This window comes from Rhododendron vialii, chromosome 12a (assembly GCF_030253575.1).
Source record: "Rhododendron vialii isolate Sample 1 chromosome 12a, ASM3025357v1".
In the NCBI taxonomy this organism is placed as follows: Eukaryota; Viridiplantae; Streptophyta; class Magnoliopsida; order Ericales; family Ericaceae; genus Rhododendron; species Rhododendron vialii.
Window position 1 is genome coordinate 8,772,212 of NC_080568.1, and position 14,839 is coordinate 8,787,050.

The 14,839-nt window shown below is 36.7% G+C and overlaps 2 protein-coding genes across 16 annotated transcripts in view; both read right to left on the reverse strand.

Annotated features, from left to right (window-relative positions):
• Positions 1–14,839, reverse strand: part of LOC131310480 (F-box/FBD/LRR-repeat protein At1g13570-like) — a 79,683-nt gene that overhangs the window by 37,390 nt on the left and 27,454 nt on the right. The window lies entirely within an intron of this gene.
• Positions 8,689–14,736, reverse strand: LOC131310478 (F-box/FBD/LRR-repeat protein At1g13570-like). 9 transcript variants are annotated; one of them, XR_009195220.1, is made up of 6 exons: positions 14,477–14,726; positions 10,426–11,348; positions 10,186–10,347; positions 9,793–10,103; positions 9,534–9,598; positions 8,689–9,426 (listed from the first exon to the last, which is right to left on the reverse strand). XR_009195220.1 is itself a non-coding variant. In XM_058337508.1 (5 exons), the coding sequence occupies exons 2-4, from the start codon at positions 11,296–11,298 to the stop codon at positions 9,795–9,797; spliced, it is 1,344 nt and encodes a 447-aa protein (XP_058193491.1). In that variant the 5' UTR covers positions 11,299–11,348; positions 14,477–14,726; the 3' UTR covers positions 8,742–9,598; positions 9,793–9,794. The 9 variants fall into 9 exon arrangements, 7 of the variants coding, with proteins under 7 accessions (XP_058193488.1, XP_058193489.1, XP_058193486.1 ...); XR_009195219.1 differs by lacking the exon at positions 14,477–14,726 and having other exon boundaries at positions 10,426–12,050; XM_058337508.1 differs by having other exon boundaries at positions 8,742–9,598.

Here is a 14,839-nt window from a genome sequence, read left to right on the forward strand (position 1 = left end):
GGGGCCCATGTGCCCAATACAGAGTTTGACCTGGGTGGTACTTGGTATGTTATTGAAATAAGCCGGGTATGAGGCTATAAATGAAAAGCATTCAGAATGATCCTACTTGATTTGTTATCCTCGTTTATTGAGCATATTCTTATTGCTAGCCATGTTATTGTCCTCGTATTGCATATACTACCCGGGCGTTTTATATTTTTCAGGTGTAGAGCAAGTAAGTGAGGACCCGAGTTGGAGTATTGAAAGACTCAATTTTAGAGATTGCTTAGAAAATCTGTAACATTTTGGAGGTTTTTTGGCCCACCATGTATATTTGTTCTTGAGGACTTGTAATTACTGGACATGTATTATTTTTGAGGCAGTGTAAAAATTTGGGTCGTCACAATGCACCACAAAAAATAATAAACTCAATTGAAGCAATTTTAAAAAGGTTAGGCTAATTCACCCGTGGTATGGTTTTAGTGTGTCCGGCCCTCCGAAAACCTCAATCGGCTCACTCCATTCACTCGTGGTACGGTTTTTATTTTGCCGTGCGACTAATAATATATTAGTCAGCGTGTGCCAGACACTAAAAGGAAATAGTCCCCAAATGTTAAATTTGATTGAGATAGTTAATCAAAACAGGGTAAAATATGAACAAAGAGAAAACCGTAAATGCACCGATATAGCATTTCCTCAACCCAATTCTGACAATACGTTTATACCTCCGACACATCGATGCATTCTTATAGTAAACATGCACCACAAAAACTAATAAACTCAACTGAAGCAATTTTAGAAAGGTTAAGCTAATTCACCCGTGGTACGGTTTTAGTGTGTCCGGCCCTCCAAAAACCTCGATCGGCTCACTCAAGAGGTGCATTATAAAACTTTAAAACCTCCAAACGCATTAAATGTCCTTTGACCACGTGGTTGCCGATATCCGATGATCTTCAATTTGGGTGACACTGATGGAATTGATAAGATATGAAATTCTAACCGTTTAGATCGCCTATTTTCATAATAGACTCAACAATTACTTTTACAATTTGTACGTTCAACTTACTTAATAGTAAACTAAGTCTTCTGCTGCAGTTGAATGTGTAGTAGCATCGATACCGTTTATTTCCATATAATCATTCACTTGAAATTTTGGGTTCAATCGAGTTTAGAAAGCCCCTTCAACGAGATGCAAATTCATTAACAAATTCTAAATTTTCTATCCGATCAAGTGTCTAACGACACACAATTAACTTTATTCTTGATACGAAGATAATTTAGTCAATATACGTAAAAAAATTAGATGGTTCCGATTGCAAAAAATGCCTAATGTGGTTGCCGATATCCGACCGATAAAGTTTGATCCATTATTATATCTGTTGTTTTGTTGATTATGCTATGCTTACAAACTGTGAAGTTGGTTAGTCATGAGATAACTGTATGTGATACAAGTGGTGTAACGCCCCGAATTTTGGAAACGTTAAATAAACAATTTTATTGAATATATAAATAGAGTCTGGCTCATTATTACATCATAACTCTCACAAGAGTACTTTTATTCAAACATAGAAGGGAAATTAGGGTTCCTATCTACTGCTCCGCCTGCTCCTCCATCCTAGGCAGCTCCTCGGCTCCAAAAGCTTCCAAGGTGTAGAGTTCACCCTGTTCATCTATAAGATCTGACACATTATACCAGCGTCGCCACCAATATAATATGTCAGGATCACCAAAGATAACACCGTGAGCTACAAAAGCTTAATAGAATAATCCATACCCACTAACCTTTAACTTACAAACAATAGATCATAAAATTAACGATTTCCACATAGTACATACAAATTTGACAAAGCAGCTAACAATGACACATCCACATTCACTTATCCAAACTAACGTTGGTGTTCTTGATTTTCTGAGTTTCTCCTATGCGACATTTCGTAGACCGTGTCACTGGTTTCATCTTTCACTTACCAAATCAACATTTCCAAAATCGTTTTTAACACACCCAACCTCGGTTCCGCCTCGCCGGTCTCCCGAGTATCCTCACAATGGTTTCATCGTGCCGGGTTCACATTGGCACACAAAAATTGCATTAGCTTCTCTTCGCGGATAACCAAGCCATATTACCAATGAGGCTACCACGTCCGGCCCCATTGGCAATCTTCACAATGGGCTACCAAGTCCAGCCACATTGTGAGTTTTCATTCACACAACGGGCTACCAAGTCCGGTCACATTGCGGGTTTTCTTACACACAATGGGCTACCACGTCTGGCCACATTGCGGTTTCAAAACATACCTTGCCATTAACACACCTTAGGTGTCATGTTTCTACTTTCTCAATATCTGTGTCTCGTTCTCATGCAAAGACTCCGTGGCAGAACTTTTCACATAAGTAAACATAAATCATTCATTATAATCTTTGAAACTAAACTAGCAAAATCATTCAACTCTATATTACTTTATCATGCTTAAATCACCACTTAAAGCATAACGCCACATGTACGGACGCCTTTGGAGTGAAAATCGCTTATGCTTTACCACACAACAAGACAAGTAATTCTAACAATTATGTATACATGCTCATAATCATCCTAAGATCAAAATACAAATATTTCTAATCAAGTTCATGTTTCCAAAATCAGTTCTCTCTTCCTTCTTGGGAGGTTCAAAACAACATATGTTTTTTTTCTGGAAAATAAAGTCGGTATATTCAACATACTCCCATTCCTTTTTAAAATTTTAATAAACACCTTTCAAGTTCTCATGCATTTCAATCACTCAAACGATATACACACTTTTATATATACTTAGAGAAAGCGGTTAGAAGTATTCTACATATACTTAGAGATAATGAGGATGGAAAAATCTACCATTCTTCTTGGCGGTAGGGCGGCTATGGAAGTAAGTCGGCTATCGGATGAAGTAACTTCTTACGGTAAGCTTTGGTAGCTTCAAAAAAGAAAATGTTTCTCTCTAGATCTTGACTAAGACTACTAACTTTTGGAATCGAAAGGGTGGTCGAGTGGTGGTTTAGTGGCGACCTAGGATGAGTTTCTTGAAGAACTCAAGAAGAAACTCAAGAACAACTAAAAAATAAGACGAACAAAGTAAGAACACAAGAATTCTAGAGAGAGAAGTTGAAGGATGAGAATGTTAGTTGAATGGCAAGGATGGGGTGCTATTTATAGCAAAAGTTTGGGCTCTCCCTCCTCCCTCATGGCCGGCCATCTCTCTCTCTCTCTCTACCTTTCATTGTGTTGTCCAATCATGCTTGAAAGCATGATAAGTCTATTCTCTCATAGGTCAATCCAAGTCTTTAGGCATAAGGCTATAAACTAAGTAGGATCTTAGGCTTTTTAGGTGAATCTAGGTGATTATAGCCTAGGTCTTACAAGTCTAGGGTAGGGTTTGATTAGACTAAGGCATAGCCTTCCATGTTTAGTCATTCATAGGTCTAGGTTGTAATCAAATCTTAGGGTAATCAAGGGCTAGTTTGGAAGCAATCTAAGATGACTAAGGTTAGGATCATATGCTTGAAATTGACTAAAAATGGATTGTCAAAGTAATAAATAGGCTTAAGGCTAAAATGGTAACTTGGAGTGCACAACACACAAGCACACACCACACTCTCTCTCCTCTTCCTCTTTCTCTCTCTCGGCCTCTCTCTCCCTCTCTCCTCTCTCTCTCTCTCTCTTAGGTGTACATACATACATACATATATATATATATATATGTATGTATATGTGCATGTGTGTGTTTAGGTCTAGGTAGCCTTATAAATCTAGGAGAAAGAGTAATGATTATGGGCTTTCAAGTGACAACTCAATGAAAAGAAAATGGTTAAGACTAGGTTTACTTCTTTTGGAAGCAAAATAATGGTTTCCTATGGTCCAAAGATTCTTATATGACTTGTCTTGTTAAATCTAGGCTTTCATTGGCAAGACTAACTTCTATTATCCAATGGATAAAATTTTTCATAGTAGTTATTGTCCAATGGATAAAGAGGAAATGATGATAGGTATGGTTTTGATGTGACTAGTCATGAAGTATAATGATTACAATTCTAGGTCTAAAAGGTTCAAGTAGGGTTGGAAAGATTCATAAGGTTTGCCTAAGGTTAGGGGAAAGTAACTAAGTGAAATGGTAGTTAGGTTTCTCTAACTAATTGATTGGAAACTAATCCTACTTGTCAAGTAGGATTTTTAGCCAAGAAATTTAATTTAAAGATTTTATTTAACTTGCTAGAAAAATATACAAGTGCTTCTATAAGCATACTTGCCTTTAGAAAAGGACTAAATCGTCCGATGCGAAAAGATATAATTTTATAAGTCTCAAATCTAATTATGACGGATTATTAGAAATTAAAAAGAAATTTTAAAAGAAATTCAAGTAATTAAAATAAAATTCAAATATTTAACGAAATTTTTATTTACCAAAAATCAGGGTTGTTACAAGTGGCGTAGCCAGAAATATACATTAGGTGGGGGCATTATAAAAACAAAATCTCCAATGATAGCCAACTCCCAACGACCTCTCACCGACCCATGACTTGATGGTCGTTGGTGATGCGACAATGATTTTCGTGTTGGTTGTTACATCATGTTACAAAGGAGTGTTTTCAAGTTTTGGAGTACTATTTTGTTAACCCATATATGCACCTAAACACTAGGTGAACATGTGTGTATTACTCGTTGTCTATACTGGATGAAAATTACTCACTCTTCAATAAATTCACCAAATCTTTACTTTGATATGATTGCAGACATTGATTTTATGGAGCTTATTTGTGTAACAATTCAAACAAGTCATTCGTATTTTAACAAGTATTTAATCTAATAACATGTACCTTGCTTTAAATATTTGGTAAACTCAAACTACCAATTTCAAAAAAAAAGGTGCAGTGGGGGTGTGTGCCCCAGTGGGAATAGAGTGGCTCCGCCACTGTATGATAGAATGGACTTAAGATCATGGGATGGTTTCAAGTAGTGATCACATAGTCGTTGATAAGTAAAGGATAAATGGAAAAGTGTTGAGGTGTTGGGTGCCGATTTAGGACCCAGAGTATGGTAAATTAATCAGAGTGTGGAGGACAATAAAGGACTCTTGATACATGATATAGGATACGGTAAAAGATCTTGAATACAATACAATACCCAGTGTGTGCTTGGAGGATGGTAAAGGACTCCGGGTATAGGATTTGGGAAACGGTAAGGATCCCGAATACGGTGCAGTACCTAGTGTGCTTGAAGAACAGTAAAGAACTCTAGGTAAGTGTGTGCGAAACAGTAAAGGATCTCAATCTCTAAATATGGTACAGTATGCAATGTGTGAGTTAGGGGTATGGTAAAGTACCCAGTTTGCAAAGTTGTGAGATGGTAAAGGGCCAGTGTTAAGATGGTGTGATCCCTAATACATGAGATGTCATGGTGAACTGTTCCTTTATTATGGTTGTAGGTGAATCCGTACTGAGTACATTATTTATAAGCATATTCCCTTTAGGACCCCGGTGTTGGACAAATAAAGAAAGAGTTATTCTGTTATTCCATGGGATAGTCAAAATTAATGGATGTGAGAGGAAAAGAGTTTTGTGGAGAAAATCCTTAGAATTCACTTAAGTTAACGGATAATAAGAAAAAAATGATGTGTTATCTTTCAAAATCTATTCTTTTTTTTTATTTTATGATAATCGAGGAACAACTCTACAGTCGAGCCACAATTGGATCTGATTGCGCAACCCAAACCTTAGGAGAAACTAGCGCGGCCACATCAATCACGTTTCCCCAATTACTATTAGGATACTCACCCGGTGAGGAATCAAACCTCTAACCAAAGGGAGTACTCCTAAAGTCAGTCATTCGCCCTTATCATTAGGACAATCCCTGGGTATCAACTACTATATTGTTCAACTGCCTATTTATAAAGTAAGGATTAATTAGAAGGGTAGGAATTTGCCTACTGAATGTCATTCGCTCATGCCAAGTGCTGAAGACAGAGGAGAGAAGTCTTACTACCCCGAAGACGACGTCAATTCGGCTGAAGAATCTGTCGAACACTGGGTTCCCGTCAGTAGATGATCTGTTCCAATATTTTGAAGTTGAAATTGTAATTCTATTTGGAAATTAAAATTGTGTATTTAGAGTTCAGAGTTGATGTAATCAAACTAGACTTCCACTATTATTCAAGAAATTTGTCCTTCATGATTGGAAAACATTTTGGTTTTTGAAAAAGGTTTAAATAACGTGTCCGAAAATTGAGGCATTACAAATTTCTTAATTCCCATCCTAGGAACAAGTGTCGATTCCAATTTTATGTTGGTTCATATCAACAACTCGCAAATTGTGCCTGGGTTCTCTTCATTTAGGCAATAAAAGAACCGATTTAGTAGCTTCAAGCTACAAACGAGCTTCAAGAAGTCAAATATCGGCCACCATCAACATTGGCCTAAACTCAACCTTTGCACGCCTGCTAATGCTATGGTGTGTGTGCACTATTGTATGAGAGCAAATTCACCGCACTCACGTCTGTGCGGGATCCACTTGAACTACCCACAAACGTAGAATAGCGGACTAACATTTAGGAACAGAAAGAATAGTTTGTTTAGAAAGACAAAAGAGCATGCCCTTCCAATGCCTTGTGTCTCATGTATGTGGTGGTATAAACTAATTTATTTTACAAAGAAAAGGACTACAAACGGTTATCTAAAATGGGGCAAATATTTCACCTGTATGGTTCATGTGAATTATGTGCATGATCGATGCGCAAGTGAATTATGTGAATGATTCCACTATTTTGCGTCCTTCGAAGACCGGTTGAATATTATTAACAATTTATTAAACGAAAAACAAAACGTATGCTTTTTCAATTTGTAAATAAGCCTTATGGGAGATCAAGGAATGCATGGTTCAAGATTTTAAGAGATGGTGATTCAGGTGTGCTTTTTGGTTCCTATTGGTAATTGGGATTCTCAGCTTGAGGTTTTTCGCAAGCTTGCCTTGGTGATGCAGATGACGATTTTAAAAATTAAATTAAAGTATAATAAATAGTACGTTTAGTTTTGATTTTAGTTATTTTGTTAGGAAGTCTTGCAATTTTAGAAATAAGAATTCCAGCATATTTAGTTTTGTATAATCTAGTTTATTTAGTTTCCTTTTAGTAATATTTGCTTGGTGAAGAAGAATGGACAGTTTCTAATCGTATAGTTTCCTTTTTATTTATTTCCTAGTTTGTAGGATTTCTTCTATTATAAATTGGATTGTAAACCTTAAGAGTAATTTTGTCGAGTTTGAATAAGAAGAAAATTACAGAGAGCTTTCTGCATATGGGTAACTGCGAGATCTTTTTGGTGATTGTTGTGGTGTTGTTCTTGCTTTTTCTAAACGCTTCAGTGAGTAACTTGGCGCGGACAGCACTCACACTCACAGCAGTTGGTGGCATGGCAGATTTCGTTTTGTTTCTCTTTGTTTTGGTTCTTGTTGCTTGCCTTCTTTATAGTAAGTAGTTGTCTTGGGGTCATGTCTTGGTTGATTTCTAGTGCTTGTTATTTTGTTTGGCTGTCTATTACAGTTGGCTCCTTGCTAACTGTATTGGGTTCGTCTCTTTGGTTCTAAGGTGGCATATGATTGTCAAAGGTTGGGATGCCAATTGAATTGGGATCCCAGTTTTCCCGTTGTGATTCTGTCTGATTTGGGTTTCCTTGGTTGGTGTAACGTTTGTTTTAATGATGAACAAATTTCTTTTTTGCCGAGTACAAAATTTAAATACAATTTATGTGCATGGTGGAAGTGTGTCATGTTGGTGCAACTGTATTACGAAAATACTGCTAGTAATTTCAATAGCTACTAACCTACTAACACCCTGCTAACCCTCGCTAATGTATACAATATTGGCAAAAAAAATATTCTTGATTGCAAGTTGCAAGTGCTCATAAAATAAAATAATTATGAAAAGAAAACAATACATTGTTATTAAGGATTCCGGTTATGTGTCCCTCAATGTGGCTCTTCTTACCTACTATGAATTTTTATGACTCGTCTCTTTCTAGTTACCACGTAATGTGAAAATCTATTCTTAGAAAATATGAAATTTCTTGGTACCCTTTCTAAGATCTTATCATCATGTTTCGAATCATTTAGTTAGTATGTAGAGTTCATTGAACACTACACTTATAAGAAAAATCAAGTTAATCGGACATTAAAAATACGACATGATCAAGATAGGTTTATTTACAGTTCATTTTTAGAACTATATACTGACAATCTAATGACATACGATCAATTAAAAAAAAAGGATAAATTTTACAAACTAAACTGTCTGAGTAATTAAGATTAGAAAAAATTAAATAGTCATTCTGTTTGGGGAACTTATTTATGTCCTCATCTTAGTGGGTTTAAATAATTATGTTCTCATCCAAAAATTGGTTGAATAACTTATTATGCCATTATTAATTAATTCTTGCTCATTCTCTCTCCAAAATTCATAACTCTCATTTGTTACCAACTATTTATTATGCTCAATGTATTATTTTACCTACTAAATTTTTGAATATGATCAATTTCGAAATAATCCATATTTTTTACGGATTATTTCTGCAAAATTACCATTAAACATATTTTTCGAAACATGGTGGATAATCAAATTGATCATATTTTTTATGGGTTATTTTTATTTTATAAAATTACCATGGAAAATATTTTTGAAAAATGGTGAATATATCAAAATCGATCATATTTTTTATGAAGTACTGTTGCAAAAAATAAATGTATCCAATAAAACATTTCAAATACAATAATTGTACACACAATAAATTTGGAACAAACACGACAAATACAATAAAAACATGATAAAATGGGATTCAAGTTGGGAATAACTTAATTTTCTCAAAATACAATACAAACACGAGTATTCAATTCACTGCTGAAGACAACAATACCTCGCACACGCAGTGATCGAAGTTCTATACCACCTTACCCTTTTGCCGTCCTCGATGACGGTGTCATTGGCATCCAAGCTAGTGCTCGGTGAAGCTGGCGGTGGGCAAACACAATGACGTGCCCGAGCCTCTAAAGAAAAAGGACCACGTTGCATGAGGATGCATAGCCAAGGTCAGCCTATTGGATCCTGATTATCGATTTTCATTTCCGGCAAGATGGGGTTTCAGAGTGAGGGAGAGGGGTGAAATCGGATAATCGAGGATTCGAGAGAGGTGGGATAACAGAGGAGACAGAAGGGAGAGCCAGCAGACAGGCTATATCGGTTCATTTATCTATGCACAAACATCCATGATCACATTATTATTGAAACTCAAATTGCATAAATTTTAATAATCCCAGTCTTATCAAATTCATTGAAACCATGGAACAAGGATAATTGAGCATCCTTGGCAGGCTTCCAGAAACAAAGGCAGCATGCAGTCTTGGCAATAGAACAGTTGAAATGTGAAACCAAAATGCTGTCAAAAAAAATGCAGAAGCAAAGATGAGATAGATCTTTCCTGCTAAATTCCATATGCCTCTTCTATTTACTACTACTACCAAAGAAAAAAAGAAAGAATCTCACATCTCCATAAAGCGTCGATTTGCTCAAAAGGGAAGAAATGCCAAACGCCGCTACTCTTGCAATTTCTAGCAAAAAGAAACGGAAACAAAAGTAAAAGTCTCATCAAAACTAATTGCATCGTTTATAGTAGTTGGCTAGTTACTTTAACTTGAGACTAGTTGACCAAATCCAACGAATTTCATATGACACCTACGTATCCTAGTTAGTTGTTATATGGACATATTGAGATGACCAAAATGCGTTTCATCCATGACCTAACCTTTAGTTTCGCACATTTCGATGTTTGTATGTGATTTTCGCCTTGGGAGACAAACGCTGAAATTGTGACAGCTCTTTCAAGATCCTCAATCCTCCATCGGTAACCTTAGCCGGATGTGGCTTCACGACCATGATCTCCAATATTGGGGAATAGGCTAACAGAAGCTTCATGATGTGTAATTCAGATGTGGTGCCAGATACAAAACGCATCTCCACCTCTCGAAGTTGTTTCAGATAGAAATCCGAGCTGACCATAGTCGCTTCACAAATTTTCAGAACAGCTACTTCATCATCTTTGCTGGATGGAATCGCCTATAGAAGTCAATGCAGTAAGAGTTTTTAGATTCAAAAATCGATTCTAAGCATGAGAAACAGGATTATCTGTGATACTCACCTGAATTGTTAATCTCTGTAATTTTGGGGAGTTGGTTATCATCAACCAAATAAACTGGAAAACAATTGCTGTCCCAAGGAGAACATCAGACAACTCTAGAACATTAAGAGGCCTTAACATAAGAAGCCTCTTTCCTATAAACTTCCAGCCTGCAGCAAAGAACTTCAAGAAATGCAGAAGTGAGATCAAAGGAACTATTGCCTGCGTAACGAACGAAACAAAAGGTGATAGTCATCTTACCACCACATAAAGACCGCCCATATGCAGATTCTCAAGAACAGGTAGGCCATCCAAAAGACCGGTCCATTCAAGTCGTCTATCTTTTACTCCCCATAAGTTTTTCAAACATTTTGAGTGCAGTGAAAAATCTGAAAGATGAGGTGCATTTTTTACACTGAGAGATTTGAAAAACCCTGTTAAGCTTAGGACTTTGAGATTAGGAGCATCAATTCCAATATAGTCAAAACAAGCAGAACTTTCAAATTTCAACTGTTCTAGGAGTGGACAACTGGAAACCAAAGTTTGAAAGGTGCCTGCAGTGATGATGACGTCACAAAGCTCCAAGCAAACAACCCTTTGAAATCCCTTGAAAGTTGTTGGGGGTCCAAATACACAATATTTGAGATTTAACTGTGTCAGTTGTTGACAAGAAAACAGAGATCGAGGCAATTTATGGGGTCCGCCCTTCCAAATTTGAAGGGTCAGTTCCTGGATCCCACCACTCGACAGAAAAGTTATCAGTGAGTCAATTTCAGAACAACTTTCGAGCTTACTTATAGAGAGAATGAACTTGAATATTGCTCCGCGGTGAAATAATAGAACATGGTATATAGAAGCCAAAAATCTGTCTTTAGTTGGGAGATGGACTGGTGGAAATCCTTGGCGAAAGAGAATTGGATAAGGCTCTACTAGTGACTTATCATCAAATACAAGTTCAGGAATAGTTCTCCAGGTATACCTCCATTTCTTTGACAAAACACTTGTCCTCACAGCGTCTCGTATGGGCATAAGTACCAAGATTTTTTCGAGTATATTATCAGGAAGATCGCTGACAACATCCGAGGTTGAACTACACATTCTCTTCATTTCTGATGATCGCTCTTTAGAATGCATCGGGGAACAGAATCAAATCATAGCACCAAGCCTCCTATTCATAACACTTCCTGACACCAAATGAAAGAATGATAATCAGTGCCCAGTTACTGCTATCGAATATTAAGAAATTTTAATAGCAAGTACAAGCAAAATTAAGAGAAAGCATAGTCAGCATACTTTCGTCTGCTATTCCTTTTGAGTATTATTCAAGCATTCTTCAGTACTTTCCTAGATCTACTGTCAAAATACAGTTTACAGCATGGGAAATATTTGACTAGGTGCTTACCCAAAAAAAATAAAAAAAAGATTTTGACTAGGCCTCTCAAACCTGAACTGTTATTATCTCATAAGGAGGGAATGACTCCCCTTAGTTGAGGAATCAAACATATACAGCCCTTGCTCGAAACTTTTCAGAATCAAACTTGAGTAAAACCCCTTTCAAATCTCTATGCTCCCCTTCACTCAAACTCATATTGCTCGTTGTTACTCAAATTGAGGGAGCCAATCTTTACCCAAATTGTCCAAGACATCTTCGTTCATTTCATGTTTACGTCAATAAGATCTGCGCATTGCAGACCTAGAATACAAGAACAAATGCTGACATAGTGACACAGGATACTGATAGTCCACTTAAAAAGTTATGGAAGTATACTTTATCGGAGAAAACCAAGCATGAAGAAGTGGTTAAAAAGCTTTGTTAGGAGAAACAAAATGAGCAGAAGTTGCTTGAAGAGCTTTCCAACTGTAAATATTTGTCCCGCCCAAGTTATTTTCCCCTTAGTTGCAAGAACCTTCAACTATGCCCGCGTTTCTTCGACGGAAACGCGTTTCCACGTTTCCATCGAAGGAAACTCCAAGAAACCCGTCCCAATGACGACGGGAACTCATTCCTTACCTATACGGGAACTTACACCCAAAAAACGGTTGAGAGACTTACGATTCAAGTTGCAATTGGTACCTTTAAAGTTGTTTTGATCTTGTTAGTGAGCACATCTGATATTAACCGCCCTTAACTTTTACGCCTACTTAATATGCACAAGAGCTCTATTGTGTAATCATGTGCTACAATAAAAATGTTGAAATATAACTAGAAACTTATAATTTTAATAGTAATATTTTATGTGGTAGAATAATATTTTTATATTGACATTTAACAATATAAAATTCCAAAATATATTTATAATTTTAATAATTTTTCCTAACCGCTCCCAATGGCGCTCCCACACTTCTGTGATCATCCGTTCCCCCGCTCCCGCTCCCGTCCCATCCCCGCTCCCGCTCCCGTCCCCCCTCCCGCTTCGTGTAACTAAGATTTTCCCACACAAACATGTGAGTCAGGATTGCAAAAATTCCATATGCAGGTTCTTTATCATTAACCAACCAAAAAACAAAAATATAACGAAAGTTGTCGAATTACTTCGCTATTTTTGTTGGGGGGGGGGGGGGGGGGGGGGGGTTCTCCAAAAATGTGTCCCAATGAAAATTGAATGACATCATGTCTTGGGCAATTGGTCAGAATAGGGGAAAAATGTGCTATACAGCTACTCTTCTCAAACTAGTTCTATTGCAGTTGGGCATCATGCGTTGAGGGAAAAGAGTAGTAGAATTTTTCACAATGAATGACATCATGTCTTGGGCAATTGGTCAGAATAGGGGAAAAATGTGCTATACAGCTACTCTTCTCAAACTAGTTCTATTGCAGTTGGGCATCATGCGTTGAGGGAAAAGAGTAGTAGAATTTTTCACAAGGAAAGGTTCAGGTGAATTCTTGAGGTTATACCCTTGGTCCGTGTCTTTTTGCTTCGTTTTTTGCCAAATCAACTTAAAAGGTGATATAATACAAAGAAAATCAAGGGACTTCCTCCCAAATCAAACAACACCATCAACCCTTATGCTATGCACAAACAAAAAAATCAGACAACCAAAATTATAAACTATCCCCTGTCTTGTCAACTGCTATCCATGACTAGGATTCTAGGATAGACACTCCATTGAATTGAGATCTTCAAGTCAGTGAAGAAAGAGACTTGAAAGGATGGAAAGTGTTAAAACATCTAACTCAAAACTAATTGGTAATGTGGAGAGGCCGCTTAGGCTATATACTAGTTTTGGAGGTGATTACTAACCGATGTGGGACAAGCTCTAACGGAAAGAATCAACCAAATATTCTGGGGAAAAAAGCTCGAAAAACTACAAGGATATCTCTGTTTCCAAAAGTACATCATCACTCAAAGATAGGAGCATGCTTACAATTTAAATAGAAATAGATAGATGTTCACAGAATCACAAATTAAGGCAAATAACTACAGCAAGTACAATCCAGAACTAACAAAAACTCAATTGCAATCTCAAAATCACAGGTGATATAGGCCTCTGTTTGATCACCATACAAATCCAAGAAATAAACACACACATTTCAAACACTCCATTACATCAAGTCTCATAATCATCAATTTTGTAATTTTTTTATCTCTTTCCCGCAAGAAAAACAATGAGAAGAGTTATTCAACACTAGTCTTCCTTTTTTCTTTTCTTTCCTTTTTTTCTTATAAGGTTCTTTCGAGTTTCGAAAAACTAGAATAGGATCCACTTGTTGTGATGATGAATGTAAGATTTTAATCAGTTTAGATATTAGAGTCTTTTTGTTCAAAAAAGATATTAGAGTCTTGAAAAAGTGAAACCAAAAGGTGGAAAAAAAAAAAAAAAGGAAGAAAAGAAACCTGGAAAGAGATCGAAACTCGAGTACCATATGCACTTTGTATTTTGAACCATAAAAATTTGTAACACCGCAAAAATTCGTATTTGAACACCAAAGAAATTTGTATGTTAGACCACAAAAGTTCGTAAATAATACCACAAAAATTTGTAAAGAACACTACAAAAGCTCATAACTTTAAGTCGTTCATTTTAGCTTGCGCTGTCTTATTTTTCCACAAGAATTCGCACAAGTTCATATGAATTCGTCCTCAAAATCTCGTTATACAACCACAAAAATTCACATAAATAAACTACCACAAATGGGGCCACAAAAATTCGTAAAAGGAGCAACAATAATTCTTTTCCAAGATGGATGGACTATTCCTTAAATGTAGGGGGAAAATAGCAGAAGTTGGAATATGAAATAAAGAAAACAAATTTCGGAGATGGGTTTGCAGGAATGGGATTAGATATATAATGAGGAGAGAGGATTTCTTACATAATAGTAATAACAATTGGGTGAGACGACGACGGGTTTTGGCGGACGGAGTCGAAAACTGAAGAACCAGTTCTGCTGTTGAGCTGCAGCCGAAGCGAAGCAGAGGACAAGTGCTGTGGTGTTGTAATAAAGCTATCTGCTTCGGATGAGAGGGAGGGATAAGTGTTGAAGTTGGCATCAATTGTGTCACTCTATATATAACCAAAGGGATTTCCCTGATTATGGAAAATCAGGTTTCTCTCTCTCTCTCTCTCTCTCTCTCTCTCGTCCGAGAATAGGAATGGATTATTATCGAGGTGAAATTTCACCGAGAACCCATCATCTATGTCTGTTTTTCACAGAGATTCCCTAACGTTTAAAACT